This window comes from Bacillus rossius, chromosome 3 (genome assembly GCF_032445375.1).
Source record: "Bacillus rossius redtenbacheri isolate Brsri chromosome 3, Brsri_v3, whole genome shotgun sequence".
NCBI lineage: Eukaryota > Metazoa > Arthropoda > Insecta > Phasmatodea > Bacillidae > Bacillus > Bacillus rossius.
The window spans coordinates 103,223,048-103,246,064 of NC_086332.1; the positions used below are offsets into that span (position 1 = coordinate 103,223,048).

Here is a 23,017-nt window from a genome sequence, read left to right on the forward strand (position 1 = left end):
TAACCATAAAGATTTTGCAGAAATAACCATTTCTTAGACAGAACCCATCATAAAAATAGTAACAATTGTATACAGAAGTATTAAAAAATCACCTTAAATCTGCAGCCAAGTAATGGAGCACGTACACATGAAGAAAAGACAAATGAACAACAACTTACGAAGAATTATGGATGATGTACCATAACTACAGTACAAACCCAATTGTTATCTTACGATAATTGAATTGGTCCATGCAAAAAGGGCTTCAGTCCATTTTTTCCGCAATTCCAGTTTGAATATGCAACATTACCTAAGAAGGTAGATACACATTTCTACGCCAAAAAGACTTCAGTCCAATGCACTGTTACCGTAGTAACAGACTGTTAATTTCACTGTTCCATGCAGCAAGGGCTTCAGTCCTGGACTGAAGCCCCTTTTGCATGGAATAAAGTTTGGGAATTTTTGTTGTAGCGGCGCACTATTGAAATATTCTGTGACATTATGTTTCCTAACCTGTTATTCAAAATGTTTATAACAAAAGAATGTTGAATATGCAGTTTGTGTGTTAAATGATGGTAAATTAGTAAGTTTTATACAAAGATATTGTTAAATAATGTCATCAGAAAGTGAAGGCACAGACAATGTAGAAGAAAGAGGTATAAAGAGGAAAAGTACACCATCTTCTTGGAAAAGAAATATAAGAAAAACTGCAAGATGTAAAGGGGAGGAATACCTAACCTCCAAAGGCAATTTGATTCCAGCCAGAACAACAGGACCTCCATGCAGGTAGGTCTATAACTACCAATGTTATCTAAAGCTTGTATTTGTTATATACATTACAATATTAGGCACTTACTTATGTATTTCTGATATCAAGAGAATTAGTTTTAGTAGGCCTAAATCTCTCAATGCACTATATATATTTCCTTTATTTTCCAACAATCACAAAAATATTTATCGTTTTGTTTTCAGATGTCAGAGAATGAAGTGTTTTGAGAAGATCTCAGATGATGAAGCTATTGATGTGCTAAGACGTTTGCATGATTTGCCTACAAAAAATCAACAAGACACATTTATTCAATCTCTGATTGATATACATGATGTTGATCGCCGTCGACCTCGGAAGAAAGAGGGGGCAAGAATTGTTGACAAAGTTTACAAATACTATGTTATTATAGGCCATGTAAAGAGAGAGGTATGTTACAAAGCTTTCTTATCATTGTTTGCTATTACTGATAAACGAGTGAAGAGGATTAGAAAACTTGCTTTATTGGGCAAAAGTCCCGTTGATGAAAGAGGGAAAACATCAAGTGCTAACACACTTCCACCTGAAGTTCGGGAAAAAATCAGAAACCACATTCTTAGCTTTCCAGTTAAATGCACAAAATACACTGGTAAAACAAAATCATATCTCGATGCCAGACTGTCTGTAAAGTCCATGTATAATCTATTCAAAGATAAAAATCCTGACATTAACTGCAGTTATCAGTTTTTCATTAAGTTTTTCAATGAAAACTTTTCTCTATCATTTGGCAGACCCCAGGTTGATTGCTGCTGTACTTGTGAGGAGTTAAAACTTAAAATTAAAAGCCCTCACATAAATGAAGCAGCCAAGAGGTGTGCGGCAGCGGAACTAATGATTCACAGAAGGAGGGCAAAGAAGTTTTATAATGAACTTAAAAAAGAACGAGACTGCAAAACTGAACCACACGTTCTGTCCATCTGTATGGATTATATGCAAAATATTCAATTGCCACGAATCCCAGTTCAAGAGACTTTCTATATGAGGCAGTTAACAGTCAATGTTTGCTGCATACATAACATAAAGGAACATAGTGCTATGTTATACCTTTATCATGAGGGTACTGCCAACAAAGGCCCAAATGAAGTGTGCTCACTTTTAACGGATTATTTGAACACGGTTCCTCCAGAAATTAAGGAGATAAGGATTTTCTCTGACAACTGTTCTGGCCAAAACAAAAACCACTCACTGGCACGTTTGTTATTGGCTTTAACACAAACTGGTCGATTTAATAAAATAGAACAGTTCTTCCCCATCAGGGGTCATTCGTTTCTCCCCTGTGACCGAGATTTTTCAATGATTAAAAGACAGCTGAGGAAACATGACCGTTTATATTCCTTAAGAGAAATCACTGAATTAGTAATCAAGAGCAGTAATAATAATAAGTTTATGGTGACACATGTGAAATCGGAACACATATTCGATTACAAAAATTGGTGGCCTCAATATTACAAAAAGTCTGTCGTTTCAGAAGAAACGCGCCCGAGATCAGTTCCGAAAGATGATAAGCAACAGTTTGGCATAAGTTCCTTCATGCATTTTTCTTTTAGTCAAGAAATGCCTGGAACAATTGTTGCACGAAAATTTATCAATGGTATGGTACTACATACTTTTTGTTTGCGGCAAGCAATGACGAACCCCGAATTTCCACCATGCATTGCTTATCCAGAAGGGAAGGTCCCCATTAAAAAAAATAAACTAGATGACATACGAAAACTTCTGCCCTATATTCCCGAGGAGCATAAACAATTTTACATTGATATTTCTAACTGGCCAACAGCTGAAAACATTGATTTGGAAGTACAAGATGATTAACTGGAGAACATTGATTTGTAGGTACAAGATGATTAACTGGAGAACATTGATTTGTAGGTACAAGATGATTAACTAACTGTATATAATTTAATTTTTGACACACTGTACATGAGTAAATAAACTAATATGTAGTAAAATATAACATATTGTATCTTCTTTTCTACCATTTTGTTGGATAAGAAACAATTAAAATAATATATATACTAAAATAACAATAAAATATAAAAGAGTGTTTAATAAAATACTTTTCCATGCAAAAATGGCTTCAGTCCAACATATTTTATAATTTTTTTTCGACAAACTATATACAAGAACAGTAATATAGATAATTCATATGAGTGGTGAAATTGTTAGGTACCATATTAAAAAAAGGTGTTATTATATTATTAAAATCTTCTGGCGCAGACAGTTTTTTGTGTTTTTCTCAAAAACACTTATTTAGGACTAAAGACCTTTTTGCATGGATTGATTCAATTAACGTAAAAAGAACTAAAGATTCTTTGTAGATACCATAATACTACAGAAGCACGATAGCTACCACATTTTGCACTTTAATAGTTACCTTAACAACCGAGATGATGTATATGTACTGTGATGGTAATGTATTTATTTATGACATTAAAATTAAAGAACATTCTTGAAAGAAAAAAAGGATGTTAAATTTTGATATGTACAGTTGGCACATGTTGCTAAGAAATAATGCGATCTAAAAGAATGCAGTACTACTACGAAAAGTGAAAATGGTACTCGTGGATTTTTAGGTTATGGCAGTCTGTTTCGTTTTTCTGTAATATCGGCCGAAAATTAACAAGCGTATCGGAAGTCGGCAGAAATGCTGATTCAACTAAATATTGGCAAAATCGGCTTCTTCAGTACAGCTCTACATTTGATAACATGAGTAAACATATTTCAGACTTCAGGATATTGAAAAAGACCAATTTCCATGTAGGTTTATTGTGCGTATGTTTTTCTTTTGCAAGTGTAAATTGAATTAAGTAAAATGCTTCAATTTGTATTTTTTTTCAACCGATTAAACTTTAATGACAAGTAACTGATATATTTCTGACACTAATTTTGAGGTTGAAATATTTTTTTCAAAATCTAAGAGTGAAGTCCACATCTATTGAATGTCCGCATCTACTGAATTTTTTTGTTGGTCCCCTGAAAAACGATAGATAGAGGTTTGACTGTACCATCAAATTTTTACCTAGCTTTAAGTTCTTCTCTCCTTAAAAACTTTCCTAGAGTTCTCCTTCCTACATCTAGGCAGGATTGGCTGATTTAAACCACAATGGTTTAAAACACAGTTTAAACTGAGTAGTTTTTATCAAAAATACTCAAATGGTTTTTTTAAATAATGTTTTTAAATAGAATATCTTAATTTTTTTTAATGAAAGGTGTAATTACTCTGATAACAACAAAAGTTTGGTCATTAATGTTTCTTGCAATTTACAGCAACAAAATTGATACACTATCAAGATCTTATAATTTTAATTATCTGCTAAATACTCATATAAATTTAAAAAAAAATTAAATATTTAATTCCTCTACTGTGGAAAATCCCCCGACTGTACTGTAAATACCCTTTCTGTGGAGAACACCCATTCTATGGAGAATCCTCCTCCTGTGGGAAATACCCTTACTGTGGTTGAGTTCCAGTTAGATGTGTGGATTTTCTGGACTAGTTCTTTGATGTTATATATTCTCTGGTTCAACATGAGTGGCAGAAAGCGGTATGTTTAATGGCTTTCATTTGAACATGGTGAGAAACAAAGTAATAATGTAATAAAAAATCTGGTTTAAACCTAAATAACCTGGTTTAAACAAAAAAAAGTTGTTTGGTTAAAGGAAACATAACTTATATTTTTGAGATAGCTCGTAAATTGATTGCAGAGTCCTAAATTAGATGATTTTATAAGTAGAATATTGTGATTAACATTAACAGAAATGAAGGCTTTTACCAAATAAAAATAGCAGGCAGTGGACATGCCAGATCTAAACCCATGTTGATGTAAATGTGATTTATTTTTCAAAGGGAAAATAATAATTTTGAATATATTTTTTTCAAAAAATTTGGAAAAAATATTTAGAAGAGAGATAGTTTGATAGCTGGAAACATAAAATTTAGACCTACTTTTAAAAGTGGGAATAACACTACCTAATTTCCATTTGTCAGGCAGAACTTGTGTTTTTAAGCTCATTGTGAATAAATGTTTTAAAAGGGATACCAGTAAGTGGGAGCAACCTTTAAGATTAAAGTTAGGAATTCCGTCAGGACCAGAGGACAAGTATGAATTTAGGGACTTTATACTCCAAAGTACTAAACTTTTGGAAATGTCAGGAACCGTGATAGTGTCATAACAGGTCTTTGGGGAAGGGGTTTGGGTCTTGTATTAATTAGGACACATAAACACTAAAAAAAAAATCAGCAAAAATATTAGATAGTACCACAGGATCATTAGATAAAACTCCATTCACATTAAGTGCATGATGTTCATAAAAACAGTTTATAAATATTTTGACTAACACCAGAACTTTTTAGGATTGGTCTTGATGTTATTATTAATGGTTCTGGTCCAATTAATTTTGTCAAGCTTGAGTAAGTTCTTGACCTGTTTTTGGTAGAGAGAAAAGAAAGAATATTAATACATATTATTTCTTTTGTAAAGTTTATGTTAATGTTTCTTAGTTTTTAAAGCATGTATTAACTCTTTAGAAAAGGGTGTTGGAGGCTTTTTTTTTTTTTTTTTGTGATTACAAGTATAAAGACTTTTAAATTATTGCATTAACAGGCAGTTAGTTGTTCTACTAGATCATTGGGATCAGAGGTTTTTGTAAAAATTAGACCAATCAAATTTTTTTTATGGATTTATAAAGGACAAGCAAATCACCATTTTTGAAACCTTAAAGGTAACAAAAGATGTTATTGTGAAAGTTAAAGCATTCATAAATATTCGTAAATATATTTATTATTAAGGCCGGATGATATGTGCCTTCTTTAACGAGTGGATCTTTGGCTTGAGTTACAGCTAATGAGCGAATGTACAATATTTTTGTGTATGATTGGAGGACCAAATAATACCAGGCACGTTAAAATCACCAAGAAACACAATATTATCATTTTGATAACAGGCAAGTTATCTTCAAGTGCTTCGAAATAAGACTGAAATTAATTTAAAGAAGTATGTGGAGGTAAGTAGATATGGCCAAGAATGACAAATTTGTTAGACAAAGTTTTAATTTTCACCCACATAGCTTCAATTCCTGGATAATCTAGTGAATTGATAAGTTGAAATTGAAGGAAAGTTGAGTTTGTAGATTGCTGGCTGTTACACCACCACCGCTTTCATTCGCCATCAGCAATGCATCTCTATCATTCCTTAAGATATAATTGTCCATGAAATGGGAATTAATGTTAGAGTTATTAAACCAGGTTTCAGTTAAGCAGATGATATCATAGTGAGAGCTAATAAGATTATCAAAAAAATCAATAGATTTTGTTCTAAGACCTCTAACATTTTGATAAAAAAATTCCCACTCCTTGATATTAGAATTCACAAAAACATTGTAAACTTACTTATATAGGGCTACCTACATAAATATTCACATATTTAACTTAATTACTGGCATACTTAGTTAATGATTTACATGTATACATTCATTCTAAGATTAAATACATTTTCATTTAATCATTAAATTTAAGAAGGATGATTTCAAAAGTTAATGTATTATAATGCTAAATGTATAAATGTACTATCTATGTTTGTTCTGGTATGAAGCTGTGAGTGTGTGATTTTGTATGAGTGCAAATGCATGTACATGGCTGCTCTGTACTTCCAAATCGGTGCAAGTTTGGTCCATATGTTTTAAGTACCAGTCAGTTTGATCTTCAATTCAAGCCGACATAATTATTTCCTAAATAAAACCATTATCATTAATATTGTGGTAAAGTAATTAGGTTGGTAAAGGTACCACATAACTGTACACAAGATTAGTCTTGTGGTTTTAGAGTTGAAAAACAGTGTACACTTACTGCTGTTGTATGAACATAATGAACTCTACTAGTTTTTAAAAGTAGTTTGTTGAAATAGTAACCAAAGTCTGATTTAAAATTTTAAAAAATGGTTTGAGTGTTGACTGTCTGCACCACAAAAAACTCTCAACAGCATTACGGGCTGATGTAGAGCAAGGTGGCGCAGTTCAACGGCCATGTATCTGAAAGACTAGAAACTCAAAGTTGTATTTCTGTACCCGCTAAAAATCACTGACTACACTGCCATCTGTGAATCCAAAAATACAGGAACGTGATCAAAATTGTGTGGCGATAGATTGTATTAAAAAAAAATCTATTGTCAAGGGTTTTTTTAAAGCTCAAAGGGAGACACTAGATATCTATCAGCTTCGCATAGAATAGTATTAATAATAATGAATGCTTCAACAGTTGATTATTGCCAGGATGCTCTATATAATTTTAGAATGCTGAAATTTTTTTTTCTTTACAAAACAATTCTTTGTTACATTATGGACTTCATTATACCTGCTAAATTCATTTTCTTCAGTTATTATAGAAGCGATCAGGTGGTAACACACTACCGTAAAATAACTCACATTCAAAAACAATAATATTGAATGATAATCTATGTTTTGACTATTTATTATTTAATTTTATCATAAACATTCAAATTTTTCAATTATAACTATTAATGCTCTATAAATTACAAAACAACTAGTTAGCTGCAATGGCAATATCTATTGTGTAAATTTTAAGTTCTACTTGGGTACACATTGGGCTATTTGAGTTGCCACCTGCTGGCACTGAGGTTAGATACTAGTCTTGCATTCATGTTCCAGAGGACTCTGGTCGAGTTGTCTGATTTTGGTTTTCATGATTTTTTGAAATCACTCCACATACATGTTGGGATGGTTGCTTGCAATGGGCCATGTCAAATTCCTGTTCTAACTTCCTTTGTTTGTCGTATTTTACCATCGCTAATGGCCTTGTGAACGAGACTTGAAGCTTACATAAAAAAATTTATTCCCATGTTAAATGTTTGATCTTTTTTTTTGTTAAGGTTTTTCGTCATATTTGGGGAGAAACATGGTGATCACAAGAACCTCAAGACGTACCCTGCAATGGGCTTTATAACACTTTCTGCAGATGAGGAGGAGACTGTCTTATTCCAGGCTCCTGGAATGCCTGACCTAAGGATCAACATACCTCTAATAGCTTCCCTGAACAACCAGAAACAGTGCTTGTGAGTGATCTTTAAGGTTCCTATCAACCGGAATCTGTGTATTCAGAGTATCTGACTTATTGTGCAGCATTTTGCAGAGACTAATACAAAGTATTGGATGGAGCACGATACATGCTGTTATGTTAACTGTGTTTGTAGCATTTGCAAACAGATTTTCTTGAATAGTTTTGATATTTGTGTTGAATTTTTGGCTGCCAATATGTTTGATTGTATTATGTTTGATTTCATCATTCATTTTATAAGGATAAATCAATCAGGGAAATCCATTATTTTTGTAATTTTTTCTTGTGGCAGCAAAATTAAACAGGAAATATAATTTCCGCCAATGTTCAGGCGCCTCAAAAACTGCTTAAATGTTTATTAATCCATGAAATTTAGTTCACTTTTTTCCCCTTGAAACCCTGGTCTTTTTATTGTAACTACAAAGGGGTAAAATTAATTTATGGATGCTCACATACAAGTTCGATAGCTTTAGGTGCATCTAAACCAATTGTATACAAATACGTGTATCTATCTAAAATGGCATTAATTTTGCTAAGGTGACACATTTGAAAGCTCATATGTCTTTTTCTCCCAAAAAGTAACACCAGGTGAGCTGCAGGATAATTTCAATTTGTGTCTGGAAGGTCAGGGAAACTTGTCGATTCAGATCTGAAAAGCGGTAAACATTAGGGAATTTTGGAATTTCAGGCTTGTAGCAACCCTGATTTGAAGAATATGATCATTTTTGCAAAAAAAAAAAAAATATATATATATATATATATATTGCACTAATAGTAAGTAGGCTCTGCATGTTGTGGTCAGTATCCGGTGAAGTGTTAAATGACCAAAATGACAAAAATCAACTGTAAAAACTAATCTTAGGTGCCAGTTAACATAGTATCCTGATGGCTCGGGAGAATCATGGTAACATGTAACTGTGTGGGGAGTCGCGTGTCAACAACTGAATTAGCACAGCATCAGGCAGTGGTGAACCACTAGCTGCTTCCCATGTTTTTGACCTTAAATCACTCCATTTCCCTAAATGTCATATATACCAACTATACTTACAGTGGTCTGAACAGATGTACAGGACACCCAAGTTGGTTGTTATCTTATTAAACATTATTATAATGGTACACGCTTGTTCACATGTACATTACAGGTGCGAAACCAACACAGCACGTGTACTTTATGGGACACTTGTTAAACTATAGTTTCAGACTGTGGTTTCTAGCTTTATAACATCTGTTAATCAATCAAAGTAGTTGAGAGTCTGCCACAGTTCTTGGTGCCGTGACTCGGTTAAGCTTGAGGACTCTCACCATACAGGACCATTTTAAGAATAGATGGGACCCCTTGATGAAGTAATATTTTCTAACAATTTAGCTTGACAGCATTTTAAAACAGTGACATTTTCTTACGTCAATAACCACAATTGAGCCCATAGAGACAGACGTATTGCTCCTATCAAAGGTAGTTTAGGTGTAACCGCCACTTCAACATGTGAAAATGTGGTGAATGTATGTTTAAACTTATAATTAACATAACTAAATGCAATTTCAAAATTTTAGAATATTTTTTCAAAGAGAAAGATTTATTGCTAGTATTATTTATTACTTGAAGGACTACTCAATATTCACTGCATTCAATTTAAAAATGATATTCTGGTATGTAAATGTGACCTGGGGCAAATCCGCTCAATGCACCCCTCTAAAAATGTCCGACAATGGACACAGGTCAGCTAGGTGAAAGGGTTTAAACTGATTAAAATTAATTGCAGATAATATAATGACAGATGTTTGACCTCCACGTGACATTCATGTACAATATATAAATTCACCTGAAAGTATTTGAGATAATATGAAATCCTTCCTTCACATATTAGATATTAAGATTAATAAAACTGTTGCAAGTATCCGTTCTTCTTAAGGAAGGAAGGAGAGATAATTCATGGTTGTTATATTGCTGTGATATATATTTGAAAGGTTTTATATTTACTTCTATTTTCACCTCATAAATATTTGCAAGTTGTTATTTTATTATTTGTTTAAATATTTTGGTAGCGTTTGCTGTCATTAGTTTATTTTTTAAATGCCTAAAAGTGATGTTTATGTTCTTTGACAGATGCTAAATATTTTACTGTTCCACTTCTGTTGGAAAAAAAAATCAGTTGAATTAATTGGATATTTTAATGCTCGAATAAAATAAATTATTTTATTTTTAAGAACTTGTAAAATATAATAATTATGCTTAGCACTTAACCATATCCAAGTTAATTACGACACTGAAATGAGCTTTTGTTTTATTAAAAATGTGTCTGGAAAACTAACACTCCAGCCAACAACATCTGACAATATCATTTCCATGCCACTTGGTGCTTGTTTGGCCAGGCTGTGGAAGGACGACCGAGTGGGCACTGTTGACTGTGGCGAGGAAGCAGCCAGGTGGGCATCTCGCTACGTTCTGAACAAGGACTCGGGGCTGAGGCTCGGCTTCTACCTCATGCCGGTGGTTGAGCGGCGGAGTGTGGAGTTCAAGGCGTGGGCCGAGTTCCGCACCTTCTACAAGAAGTTGCGCACTCAGGACCTGGTAACTGTTTCCTTTATAACAAACAACAATTTTGTTTCTTCATTTCAGTTATATTAGAGGTTTTGCAACATGATTAGGAGCAGATTCTGCATCTTTCATAATTCTCGCATGTATCTTGTAATAGTGTTTGCCAGACAAGTGTTCACGATGATGTGTTGCAGGGGGCCTACTCAGACCTTGCCAGTTACATGTTGCTGACTGAATCTTCCGTGAAGGACCTAGACTCCAGGCTGGACGAGCGGTCCAGAGGCATTGGCTGTTTGCAGTTCCGCCCCAACTTTGTGGTGAGCGGTACACAGCCGTATGAGGACGACTCCTGGGACTGGATACGCATCGGCGACAACGCAATCTTCAGGAACGTGAAGCCTTGCGTTAGGCAAGTGTTTTCTCTGCGCTCTCATACTTGGCAGGTTTCGAGTTTTTGGCACATAGGTGGGTGTCGTGAGGGGACCGTTGCAAGTGTCAATCCAACGTTGTGGGGTCTGGTTTCATCCCAGGCAGACATGATTATAATTTCATTGGGGAATCTTCAGTTTTCTCCTCCATCTTTGGTCTAGCTCTACCTCAATGCTAGCTCTCCTTTATTTACCCATTTTATGAGGGCTTTACTGGAACCTAAGCTATACCACACAAGAGGACTTCTGTGGGTTAGAGGTGAAATCACTCACTATTTGATGGGTTCTGTGCTATGGAGTCCCAAAATGTATCATGAAAACTGTACTGCAATCTGTAGCTTGGTATTATAAAACCCAGAATGGTGGGGACCAATTCCCTTAAGTCTACCCTAGAAATTTGTCAACTCGAATGGTGCAGCTCCCACATGCTACTTGAATGCATATGTATTTTTTTTATATTTGAGTATGTAATTTAATACAGATGCAGGAATTGCAGACTGTTGCTCTGCTGTAAGCATTGACTGCCTAGTCTGCACTTCACTTTTACTAATTCCAAATACCTGTGTTCGTTTTTATAAGGTTATTTGATTACATGAAAGTACACAGCTGCAATAAAAAAAACCTTTCCATATAATTCTTGAGAAACCCCACCTCTGTATTCCTCCTTAGGCCAGTGAAAAACACTTTGATGTTTAAAGTATACATATTAAAAACTTTTACTGTAATGTAAATTATTGCATGTAAATTAATTCTGTGACTTTTTTTTCTCTAGATGTACCATTACAACCCTGAACCCAGAAACAGGAATTAGGGACCCATATGTGGAGCCATTCAAAACTATGCAAAAGTAAGTTCATTTTTTTATTTGGAGGAACATTTTAAAATACCTTGTTTTATCACATAATCGTCGCACGCACATAATCGTCACACCGTTATTTTAGGACATCAAAATTTGGAGAAAAAAAATTTCACGCATAAACTTTGCATGATGTTTTTAGATTCTGAGCACTTTGTGTAAGTAGTTTTCCAATATAAAACAATGTATTTTAAGATTAATAATATCTCTAAAAAAATTTATTTTTCATACATCATAAAAATATTGAAAGAAGTAGTAACTGTGTAGTGAAGCGGCTCCAGGAAAATTTAATAAATAAAACTTAATGAAAGGTTGGGTAGGTTAAGATAGCTAAAATTACTATAGGTAAAATTTTGTTGGAATATTCAAATTTTGAAAAGAAAATTTAATAATTATTTTTCATGGTAATCAAAATGGGATCTGCAAAATAAATATTTTAATTAACCGTTCAAAGTGAATATTAAGGCAATTGCAGTATGTGTTAAGAAACTTTAAGAGGGTGGGTTTTAAAAAGAATGTACAGTGAGCAGTTTTAATCTATAGTTAAATATGATGTTGGTCTAAAAATTTTTTAAACTTGTTTGTTTTTATTTTTCACTAAGTGAAAATAAATTATTAATTATATTAACATTTATGGATCATATTTTTTTCTGGTTTTAACGAAAGTGTAAGAACACAGAAGGTGCGTGGAATGTTCCTCTCTTTTTCTGTCTAGTGTATGTGCGCTTGGAAAAAGAGGCAAAGTTTTTCCCCCTCTCTTAGTGTGACTTTTTTTTTTTTTTTGCCACGCATAGCAAGATAATTGCCTGAGCTGTCACTGCGCTAGGAATGTGAATGTGGGCCGGTATCCAGTCGTCGTTCACTGTGCAATATCCAACAGAAAAACTTCGTAGGTGTTTAGGCTTTAGGAGTCTTTGCTGTGAGTATGCGACCAGATGTTTTCCAGGAGCTCTGTACAAGTTTTTTTTTCTCTTCATCGCCCCATTCTAAACAAAACTAATCACAGAGCTGGCATTCCATGATTCTACCCTCAGATCCAAAAATGTCCTACTTCAACACCGTGCAGTGTTTTGATTTTTACAGACATACATTTATTCTTTTCAGTATGCTGTTCTAATCTATTTTTAATGACCTATCAACTCTCTTCTCGAGACCTGCTGGACTCTCTTCTCCCTAAAATACTTCAGCTGATAACGTGAGTGTCAGTAATGGTTCCTGATTACTGTGTTAAATCCAGCTTTACTATATTAGTCTTACCAGAATTTACGTTGCCAGATGTAGTAAAAAGGTTTCCACATAAATAACCCTAAATATTGCTTAAATCTTGTGGAAATTTTGTTCCTGCTAGACGAGAAAATCTTTTATGTGATCCCAAAATTTTTCCAGACTTTCATGATTCCGCACAGCCGTATTCATAAACTTCCGAATATTGGTTTTTTCGAAGTGTTAGTATTCAAAATCTAATTGAATACAAATAATAAACTATTTGTTTTGATATTCAAAAATTCGAATTTTCACACAGGCCTACTTTTAAGTCTTATCTGTGCATGTGTTTCTGCACAACTGTGATATCTCATTCTGAAACTAGTGGAAATAGGAATGCATCCGTGGAAATAATGATTGTGTCCCTATAAATCTTGAGTTCAGTGGATGTATGGAGGGATGCAAACTATAATTAACAATGGTAAGACCATAGATTTGTTTAAAAAAAATTTTAAGTAGAAGAATTGGTTGTGAAATATTGAAAATTTAGTATTAAAATGAAGGTGTTATTTCGTTATTTTATATTATTTCAATGTTTGTGAAAATTTCCTGTCCCTAGCAGTGGGGTAGGTGAAGCATGTACCAATGTCATCCTAATCGCTCCCTCGAAAAATACAAATTAGCTACAGTTAAGAGAACCTTTATAAGTTTCTCTTGTAGTTGTTTTGTGAATCAAGTAGATTATGATTTTAAGGTTATTGTGAATGACTGTCCCTGCAATAGGGGTAGATCAGGTATCTCCAGCCTGTCTGAGGACAATGTGTGAAATGAGTGAAAAGTAACAGATGTATTGAAGTGGGAAATTGCACTAAAAATACACTGTCCAGAGTAACATCCTCTAGGTTTTTGCAAATGGAAAATTTGGGTTTAATCCATTGCATGATGTTGACATAATTTTTATTTGTAATTTTTAAATTATGGCTTAGATAGTTTCTTTTTCTTTTTAATTTTTTTACTAACTGTTCTTTACTTTTATGTTTGAATATTTTATTATTCTTATAACAATTCAGACCTCCGACTAGCTCAAAATTGGTCTGAATTGCACGTACAGTGGAACCTTGTTACTACGAGAGCTGACAATGGCGAGAAAAATCCTCGTAACTACGAATACTCGTAATAACCGAACATAGAAAATTGAAGTCAAAGTTAAGATTCCTGAACTTTATAGAAATGTCTTAATTTTACACAGTACCTCAAAAAACGGTGTACTTTAGTGAAAAACTCATTGAATAAAAGTTATAGCAAATAAATTACAAATTGAAAAGGTCTCTATGATTTTTTTTGTATCTGGAATGGTTTTCGTTTTAATTGGGAATGAATTGGTCTGACGCATGATGGAGCAACGAAACACAGCAAAGATAGCAGCTGGGGCCACAGTCGCGTAGTTAAGGAGGGGAGGTAAGTGAAAAGGAGAAAGGAAAATGAAAGAAGTGCGTGGAGGGAGGGGCGAAGGCTTCCCATCCTGTGTAGGCTGGTTTATTTTTTGATTTCCCCCTATAGTCGAAAGCCAGTGCAGCCGCTAGCTACTAGGGGAGAACCTCGGCTGACGCAACAACATACAGACGCACTCTACAGTGCTTTATGCGCAGCGGTGAACATAATCAGTTTAAACTTTCTGTTTAGGTTATATTTGTGGCCATTCTCACAATAAACGTGGCAGCTCTGAAACATTTTCCCCTTTTTTTCCATTTTTTTTTGTGAGCCTTCACGTGCTGCTAAAGATTCCTTTACCCCCTGCTGGATGTGCCCTTTCAAGCACCTTTGTTTAATGTCAACCTTCAACCTAGGGTAGAGAGAAGACAATGCTGTGGAATAACGGGATGAGGAAAAGAAAAGGAGGGGAAGTAGCTGTCGCCTCAAGCGAGAGAGCCAATAGAGAGAGAGTATGTTGTTAGTCACCACAATCCCGCCCACAGCCTCTCCTCTTCCCCTTACGGCCCCTCCTATTCCCCCTTCCCTTATGCTGGGGAAAGTAGTGGAACGAGAGACACACAAGGCACGTTGCTTGTCATCAGTCACGCCACTTCCTTCCTCATCATGCTTTTAGTGGTCTTTGTGTTAACTGTGAACTTTTTTTTAAAAATGCCACTTATATCACTCGTACTTACGGAAGGGCCAACAAGGAAACACTCATAATTACCAGACAAATTGAGTATGATTTACGTAGTCAAACTGACAGTGCATTACAAAACTCTCGTATCTTCGAAGGTCTCGTAGTATCCCGTACTTATAGTAATGAGGTTTCACTGTATATAAACACTTGAAAAGTTTGATTGTTGAAATAATGTCTCTCAGACACAAACTGATACTTACTACTTTTTATTAATCCTTCATGAAAATCCACAACTCACAATGACTGCCATCTTCAGACTACAACACTGTTTCAGATTATCCTCATCACAAAAAAGGTTCGTTGCTTCAAGAAAACAATTTATTTCTAAATGGTACCAAAATGACTGACAAAAAGAAGAATTATTACTAATATTAAAATCCCATGGTTACACACAAACTCACAGTACAAGCCAAAGGACTCTATTGGAATGACCAAAACTGTATATTGTCTCGCAGGTTTAACAGTGATGTGATGACTGCAGTCAACAAATTCTAAATAAAAGATCTAAAAATGTTTATAAATCAGTGCCCAAAACTGCAGCTGTGAATCAACATTCATTTTAAATTATTTTCAGAGACATTGCCTGAATGCTACCTTTTGGTACCATGAATACACAACAACTAACATGGCTGCCCTTTTTCCTGAGGAAGGAGCAAGGATGCTCATATGACGTCATTTTCAACCAATCACCAAATTACACATTAAAATATCAGCCAATCATAAACACATAGCAACAGCACTTAAAATAAATTACGAGTCTTTCCATGCTTACAGAACTCTGTCTCTTTCTAACTCTTATGTGACTGGCAAAATTATTACATGAACCTACCTTCAGACAAAAAACTATAGCAAATAATACAGAAAAGAATTACGTGAACACACATAAAACTAAATCAAGAAAAAAGGGACAAAAATAGTCAAAATAAAGTAAACCAACTCATTAAAAATATTAAACATTAAATAATGTAAAGAATGATCATAAAATACGTGACAAACGCACTAATATATAGTGGGTTCTTCCTGATTCCTGGGACCACAAGCTCAACACCCAGCTGGTAGTATCAAATTAAAAAAAATACTCAGAAACCCCCCAAACCCTGGTCATAAGAAAATACGAACTGGAAAATAGAAGTGGGATATGATAAAAACTACTGTGTTTTATCGCATAATCGTCACACATTTTATACTAAAATCTATTTTGAAAAGTAGGGGTGAAATTTTTATAAGAAAAATTTTTTTTTGTTAGGTAAAGTTATTCATAAAAACAAAACCTATTCATGGAAGGGACGTTTATTTTAAAAATAGAATATACAAAAGCACGCCAAACAATTTAAATTAATAAGTCATGCAACAAAAACCTTTCTTCAACTTTAAATAAAAAAACATAATCTGTGACCCAAATGTGAGCCTGAACTAATGCATAACTATCGTCGTAGTACACACTTACCATGAAAGAGTTCGAGACATCAAATGTAGTTTACTCGGTACTCGACAGAGAGCGCGCGTTTCATGCAATCGGCAAGATATCAATATCGATATTCGATTACGTATGCGTGCTCTATACGGGAAGCAACATAACCAAACATGAATGATGCCAACTAGCGTTAGCTACATTTTTATAAGCGGTACACCGCGGCAACTCAGACAAATAGATAAAAGTTATAATTTTTAAAAATTTCATTTAAATATAATTGACACATCAGACTTCATATTTTCATTAATTAAATAAGTAAGTGGTAATATCCGAATAAATATTAGATTTCTACTTTAACATACTATGATTTATACGGAAAAAATACCTATACAAAGTGCTTGGAATCTAATAGCGGGACCAAAAACATCATGTGATGTTTATGTGAGAGATTTTTTTTATCCAAACTTTGATGCCCTAAAATATTTGTGCGACAATTATGCGTGTGCGACGATTATGTGATAAAAAAGTAGACTCCTGATTATTCAGGGTAATGACTGGGAAGGGTTTCACGGATAACCGGAAAGCACGGTTAAAGCAATGTAAAAAAAACTGATTGAAATTTTTTTATTCCAACTATCTAGATAAACACTAACACCCATCCCTCAAAGCAAAACCCTAATTTGTTCCAGTAAAACAGAGTGCTAATCTAAATAGCGCTGGTCACATGTTTTTTTTTCTCCATAAGAGAGTAATTTAATCAAAATAATTTATTTTCCAGATAGGTAAGTGTGATTGCTGACTTTCATTTTTTTCAAGACACTACTCCAGTTAAAAATAATTTTTAGTACTAATACGTATCTAAATACATTTGAAGTGCATTGAAATAAATGTTGAATAACATTTAGAGATTATACAACCTAAAATTAAATTTAAAAATCTTGTACTGCATTGTTTACATAATAGGGCTTGGGCATAACATTTTTTTCTATGTATGCACTACCAACATTTCTGAAATAATAATTTTATTGGCATAGGAGATATATTTCAGTTCTAATAAGAATTTAAAAAGCCTAGACTTAACTTTTTTTATTATTAGAAAGATTATTTAACCTGTTAACGTAATTCCCAACACTGTTGTTTACTAGATGCACAGCTGCCATGATTCGCCACTAGAGCATCCTAGTGGCGCAAGGTAAACTATGTCTGAAAGCTTCTGGCTTTTCTCTCCAGAGCTGATTTTGACATGCAGGATGGCAGAATATAAATGTTTGCTGAACATATGGGCGTTGTCAGAAATAGTTATGCAATGAAGGAAGCGAATAGCAATTGAGAAAAAACAAAATATTGTTTGTTGATTTGTCACATTATTAATTTGTTGCATTACTAATTCATTGTATTGTACATAACCACATAAGTGCCATTGCCAAAGTGCATGGACAGAACTAAATAGTCAAAAATAATTTTTGTTTTTATGGTTTTTGAAAGTGAACTATGGCACGGTTAATCTGCAAACCGGATAACCCGCACCCGGATAATCGGGAGTCTACTGTACTTATTAGTTTATATTGCAAAATATGAAAGTTTATTGTCTTAAAATTATGCTTAAAAAATTTCGCAACAAAAAAAAAACTATTAACAGTAAGCTGAAATCTATGGGAAAAAACTGGTGCATCATAAATCAGAAACTTAACTATACTTAAAAACCTTTTGATAAAATATAAAAAATTATGAAATATATGTAAAAATGACTAAAAATTGTATGCATCATAGCCAATAAATATTAAAGCAAATCAACACACACTTGTATACAAGTTTAGAGCAATACTTTCTTCAAGTCCAACACCAATATTTATATCGAGCTCAATATTTAAACACCTTAAACAAAGGCTAAGTTAAGTATTCATTTAAACTTAACTGGGGCATCGCATGCACATTTTAGTTTAATGGCCATGTTTCTCACAAACGTTTACACAGATGATCCAAAAGTTGGGCAAATCCAAACAATACGAAGTAGTTCAATTTGATTTTCACTATTTAATGCCACTTGCTGGGCATAAAAAAATTATACGTCTTTTCACAACTCAACGAAAAATGGTAACTGCTGTGATAAATCTATTCAACTAAGTCATATCAAGTTTGCAGAATAAATTATTGCACCAAAAGTTTTTCACCCACGGGGCATTAGTGGGCCTAAAATTTGGGTTCGTTGACACTTACTAACAAATCTGTAGTGTACCAAGTAAAGTAGCCTAAACCGGTTAGGCCACTCCTGCAGAATACCAACTATTGACATCTTCATACTTCATTCTGCACTGTTCCCTGTGGAAGAATATGCTGGCATGACCAATGCTATAGGTGGTCTCTTTTACAAAGTTGCCTGTACCAATTCACAGAATAAGTTCTCAGAAATAGTTTTGTGAAAAGGTGATAATGTAGTGTGGTGTGCAATAGGTGGTGAATGAAGTATTACTTCCAATACCACACAATGAACGTATTTAAACTCAGAAAGATAAAAATAACAAACTTGTATGGTCTCATAGAATATTAAAACACTCCAGTCAAAATAATAATATTTTTATAATAACTCTTGATATTACTGATGTAATGAGAACATCGTCCACGTAAGCATGTGCGAAACTCTGGCATTCCGGACCCAAGGTAAAATCTAGCACCTGGTAAACTCCGCCACTGCATCACAGAGTTCAAATGACACAACTCTGAATACATATTGGTGTTTACGGAATAAAAATGCTGTGTATTGTTGTGATTGTTGTTGTAACTGAATTTGCTAGTAACCGGTGGAAAGATCAAGAATAGTTAAAAATGTGACTCCCTGATATGGTCTGAGAATGTCTCAGGTGTTAAGGGGACTTTCATGATCTTTTACAGTGATATGGTTCTGTTCACGCACATCTAAGTAAAGCCTCCCACTCCCGTCTTTCTTTCGGACGCACACCTCAGGTTTGCATAAGGGCTAACTTTGCGCTTTATAACATTCCATTCTAACATTAGATTAATATATTCTCCTGCTTATACTAAAAACTTAGCTGGTATTGGGTAAGATTTCCAATGAAATAGTTCTCTTTCCTATATAACAATCTTCGCATCATAGATTTTATTAGGTCCTGGCTTATTGGAAAAACCAAGTTTGTGGTTCAGCAGCAAATTAAACAGCTCTTGCTTTTGCTATCCTGGATGAACTTTACTTCTATTACTGCCTGCAAAATATCTTTCTCAGTTCCAAACAATGAAGCGTTAACAGACATGCTACGTGCTTGATTTAAGTGAATATCTTGCTGTAGCAATCCTATGAGCTTATCAGAGTTTGCCATCTAGTTGTGGCTGGAATTGTACTATCTGTAGGTGTAACTAACCATCTGCCAAAATCTAGCAGATGCCGTACTTGGTCATAAAGTCAATACCAAGTATCAGTGGTTTTTCCATGTCCTTGAATACTAAAACTGAGGCTATTTTATTCTGACCTAGCCCTTCTATGGTAATCATTGCTTGTCTATTTATCATAGGACTGGCAGGTATTGTCACGCCTAATATTTTCAAGCATGGCCCCGGTAACAGGTAATATTACTCTTGTGGTCTCTATGCATGACATTAGGCTCTTGCTGATGAAACTTATTTCAGTGCTGCTATCAAGTAAAACTGGCACATGTACTCCACCAATATTTAAATTGATTTCTGGATAAACAGCTTCAATATTTTTGCATTCTACTTCCTCTTCATTAGCCAGAAAATCGTGTTCATTTTTTCGCATTACAATGGTACACACACTCATCAGATTCTCTGACTGGACTACCCCTTTATTACTGGTAGAAATAGGTGCTCAGGGCCAATCTTCACAGATCCTTACTAGTTTAACGTATGCAGATTTTTTGCGCTGTCATCCCTCATGGCATTGTGGGTGATGTTACTCATTATATTTCTATTTCTGGTTGCTTGGGTATAACCTTATTTGGTAGGCTCCTGCCTTTTAAAATAACCAGGCAACTGTGATGATTATTATGATGATGATGATGATGATGATGATGATGATGATGATGGGTAATTTGATTGTAATGAAGTGTGCATTTGTGAACTAGTGTTGTTGCAGATGGCTTCACTTTGCAGTTGGCTAGCCTACAATTGATGGCATGGTTCCGCGAACTTTGAAAATGTTGAGTCAAAGTCAAACGTGACTCACGCTTGCTTTCATAGTAGCGATGTGACTGATGTACAGAGCGGTTGTATTCATCCCCAGTGTACTTGGATGAATGCTGGCTGTCTCAATGTCGTAGAGACCTGGTAGGCCGTGGAGAGGTGGACGGTGGGGTCGTGCATTGCTTCTTCCCCCACTCTCCTCGTCTAGGCGGCGGGCGACTCATCTCTCCTGACTCCTTACTCGTGTCGCTTGTTTTGTTTCCACCATGACATGCCTGGATGTTGTTTTCCTGAACCGGAATAGCGTTTTTCACGATTGTCTTGTGTTCCTACCGCATTGGCAATACAAGTTATTTTGTTGATTGACTTATTGCGATTCCATACAAGTGTGTTTACTTGCGGCGCGTGTGGTACATTTGCGTCGTTGTTTTGTTCAGTATGCTTATGTGCCCAAGGCTGGTACAATGAAGTTGTTTGTTTACATGTGGTCGTTCACCTTTCTCACGTTTTTTATTAGCGGCATGACTCTGCCTATCCAGGCGATTTTAACCTAGCAACTGTTCAGGAAAGTCAGACAAACTTTCAAAATTTCTACTCGTGTGCTGGAGTTGATAGTTGTCCATTTGGGATCAAATATTTCCCTATGCAACTGTGCACGGAGGTTGCCTTGTATTTTCAAACATCAATATTGTTGCAAAAATAACTGGCGGAAAATTTCGTAGGAAGATACATTACTCTGGTGATCTTCCCACCAATAGTATGCTGTATTTTTCTAATTAGTATTCAGGCATTGTAATTTTTCATCTTCTGTCAAATTAAATTTTGATGTGTATTCTTTGAAAGCCTTTATAAACTTACAAGGATTTTCGTTAGATTTGGCTGCAAATGTGGGCATTTCCTCGGCCCAGTAACATGACGGATGTTTTAATGCTATGTCTGCATCCAATCGGTTGTTGGTTCACAGTTGTTAGCACTGCATGTTCTGTGCTAAGCGATGGGCTATCAGAGTGCATCTGCAAAGATGCGAGGTGTTGCGCAGTTGGCAATACTGTCGGGTGCGCACGTTGGTTGTGCATGAGGAACATGCAATGGTAGTTTTTGCATGTTATTTCCCAAATTTTTGATTTTACGGTGTACAATTTTAAATTCTCTGTAGTTTTATTCTCGTGCTTGTGCAAAACTAGATGTACTTGTGTGGAATTTGTTCCAACAGATTGAAAATATTGAGTAATTTGCTCATTGGCAGTACGCTCTGCCATTTCTCTACATATAAACTCTGTGTGTTCAACATAATTTTGATTGTCAACTTGTTAAAACCTGACCTTTACTGAGTCATGGAAATTTTGAATTTCCTCATGTGTGTCATGTAATTGCCTTGTGGCATGCTGAGTAGTGTCAGTTATTTTAGCATCAACACTAGCTAAAATCTTGGCCTTCATTTTGCTTACACTTTCAGTGATTTCAGTTTTGATTGTAAGAAGCTTTTTGGACAGAATTTTATTATGTTTTGCAGCTTCGGCCTGTTGACTCAATATTTTGCCGTAAATAATTTTTTTCTGTTCAGCCGCTAGTCGTGATTGTTCTGCCGTTAGTGATGCGTCTAGTTGGAATGACAATGTATTTAAGGACTTAATAAATAAATTCTTCCATGGTAATGATGTGTGTACTCGTGTGTTGTGACTTGGCTAATGCTCACAACAGACTTGCTTCCTCAGTGTTGAGCAGTATTTGCTCTTAGTCTGTGCTTACATCTACGTTTCCCGCGACATGTCTGAATTCATTACGTCACTATCAGTGTTGCTTACGTTTCCTTCTGACGTATTGCACTCTTTCTCGTGGTCGACCATGGTGCTATGCTTAATATAATTCTCAGGAAATACAGAGCTTCATCGCCAGACATAACTTACTCCTCTTTGCAAAGACAAGGACTCCCTAAGGTCAAAACAAGACAAAATAGCTATGTATTATCCTGATAGCTATACTGTATGCCTAAACGTTTAGCGCCGATATTTCTGTGGAAGGATATGCTGGCATGACCCGTGGTATAGGCAGCCTCTTTTGTTGTGAGAAGGTGATAATGTAGTGTGGTATGCAATGTATTTAAAATCAGGAAGATAAAAATAACTAATTTACTGTAAATATAACAAAAAATTGAGTAAATAGAAATAATAATAAATATTATTTCAATTATAACTTTACTTTGACTGTTCAAGAATAACACAAACATATGGTCTCATACAATATTAAGATACTCCAGTCAAAATAAAATATTTTTATAATAACTCTTGAAATTACTGACTTTTAATTCATGTAAAATGTCTGATTTATATGAGCTACGCACGAGTATATTGCGATGCTTCACAATTAATGTAATGATTCCTGCATTTTCAATAGGAATCACA

At 34.8% G+C, this 23,017-nt stretch overlaps 1 protein-coding gene across 4 annotated transcripts in view; it reads left to right on the forward strand.

The window, feature by feature from the left end:
• LOC134531088 (mitochondrial amidoxime-reducing component 1-like) overlaps positions 1–23,017 on the forward strand; it is a 46,535-nt gene that overhangs the window by 15,479 nt on the left and 8,039 nt on the right. For all 4 annotated transcript variants that reach the window (XM_063366625.1, XM_063366624.1, XM_063366623.1 and 1 more), the window contains exons 3-6: positions 7,669–7,851; positions 10,224–10,422; positions 10,584–10,798; positions 11,590–11,664. In XM_063366625.1, coding sequence (XP_063222695.1) covers positions 7,669–7,851; positions 10,224–10,422; positions 10,584–10,798; positions 11,590–11,664 — 672 coding nt within the window. The remainder of the gene's footprint in view (positions 1–7,668; positions 7,852–10,223; positions 10,423–10,583; positions 10,799–11,589; positions 11,665–23,017) is intronic.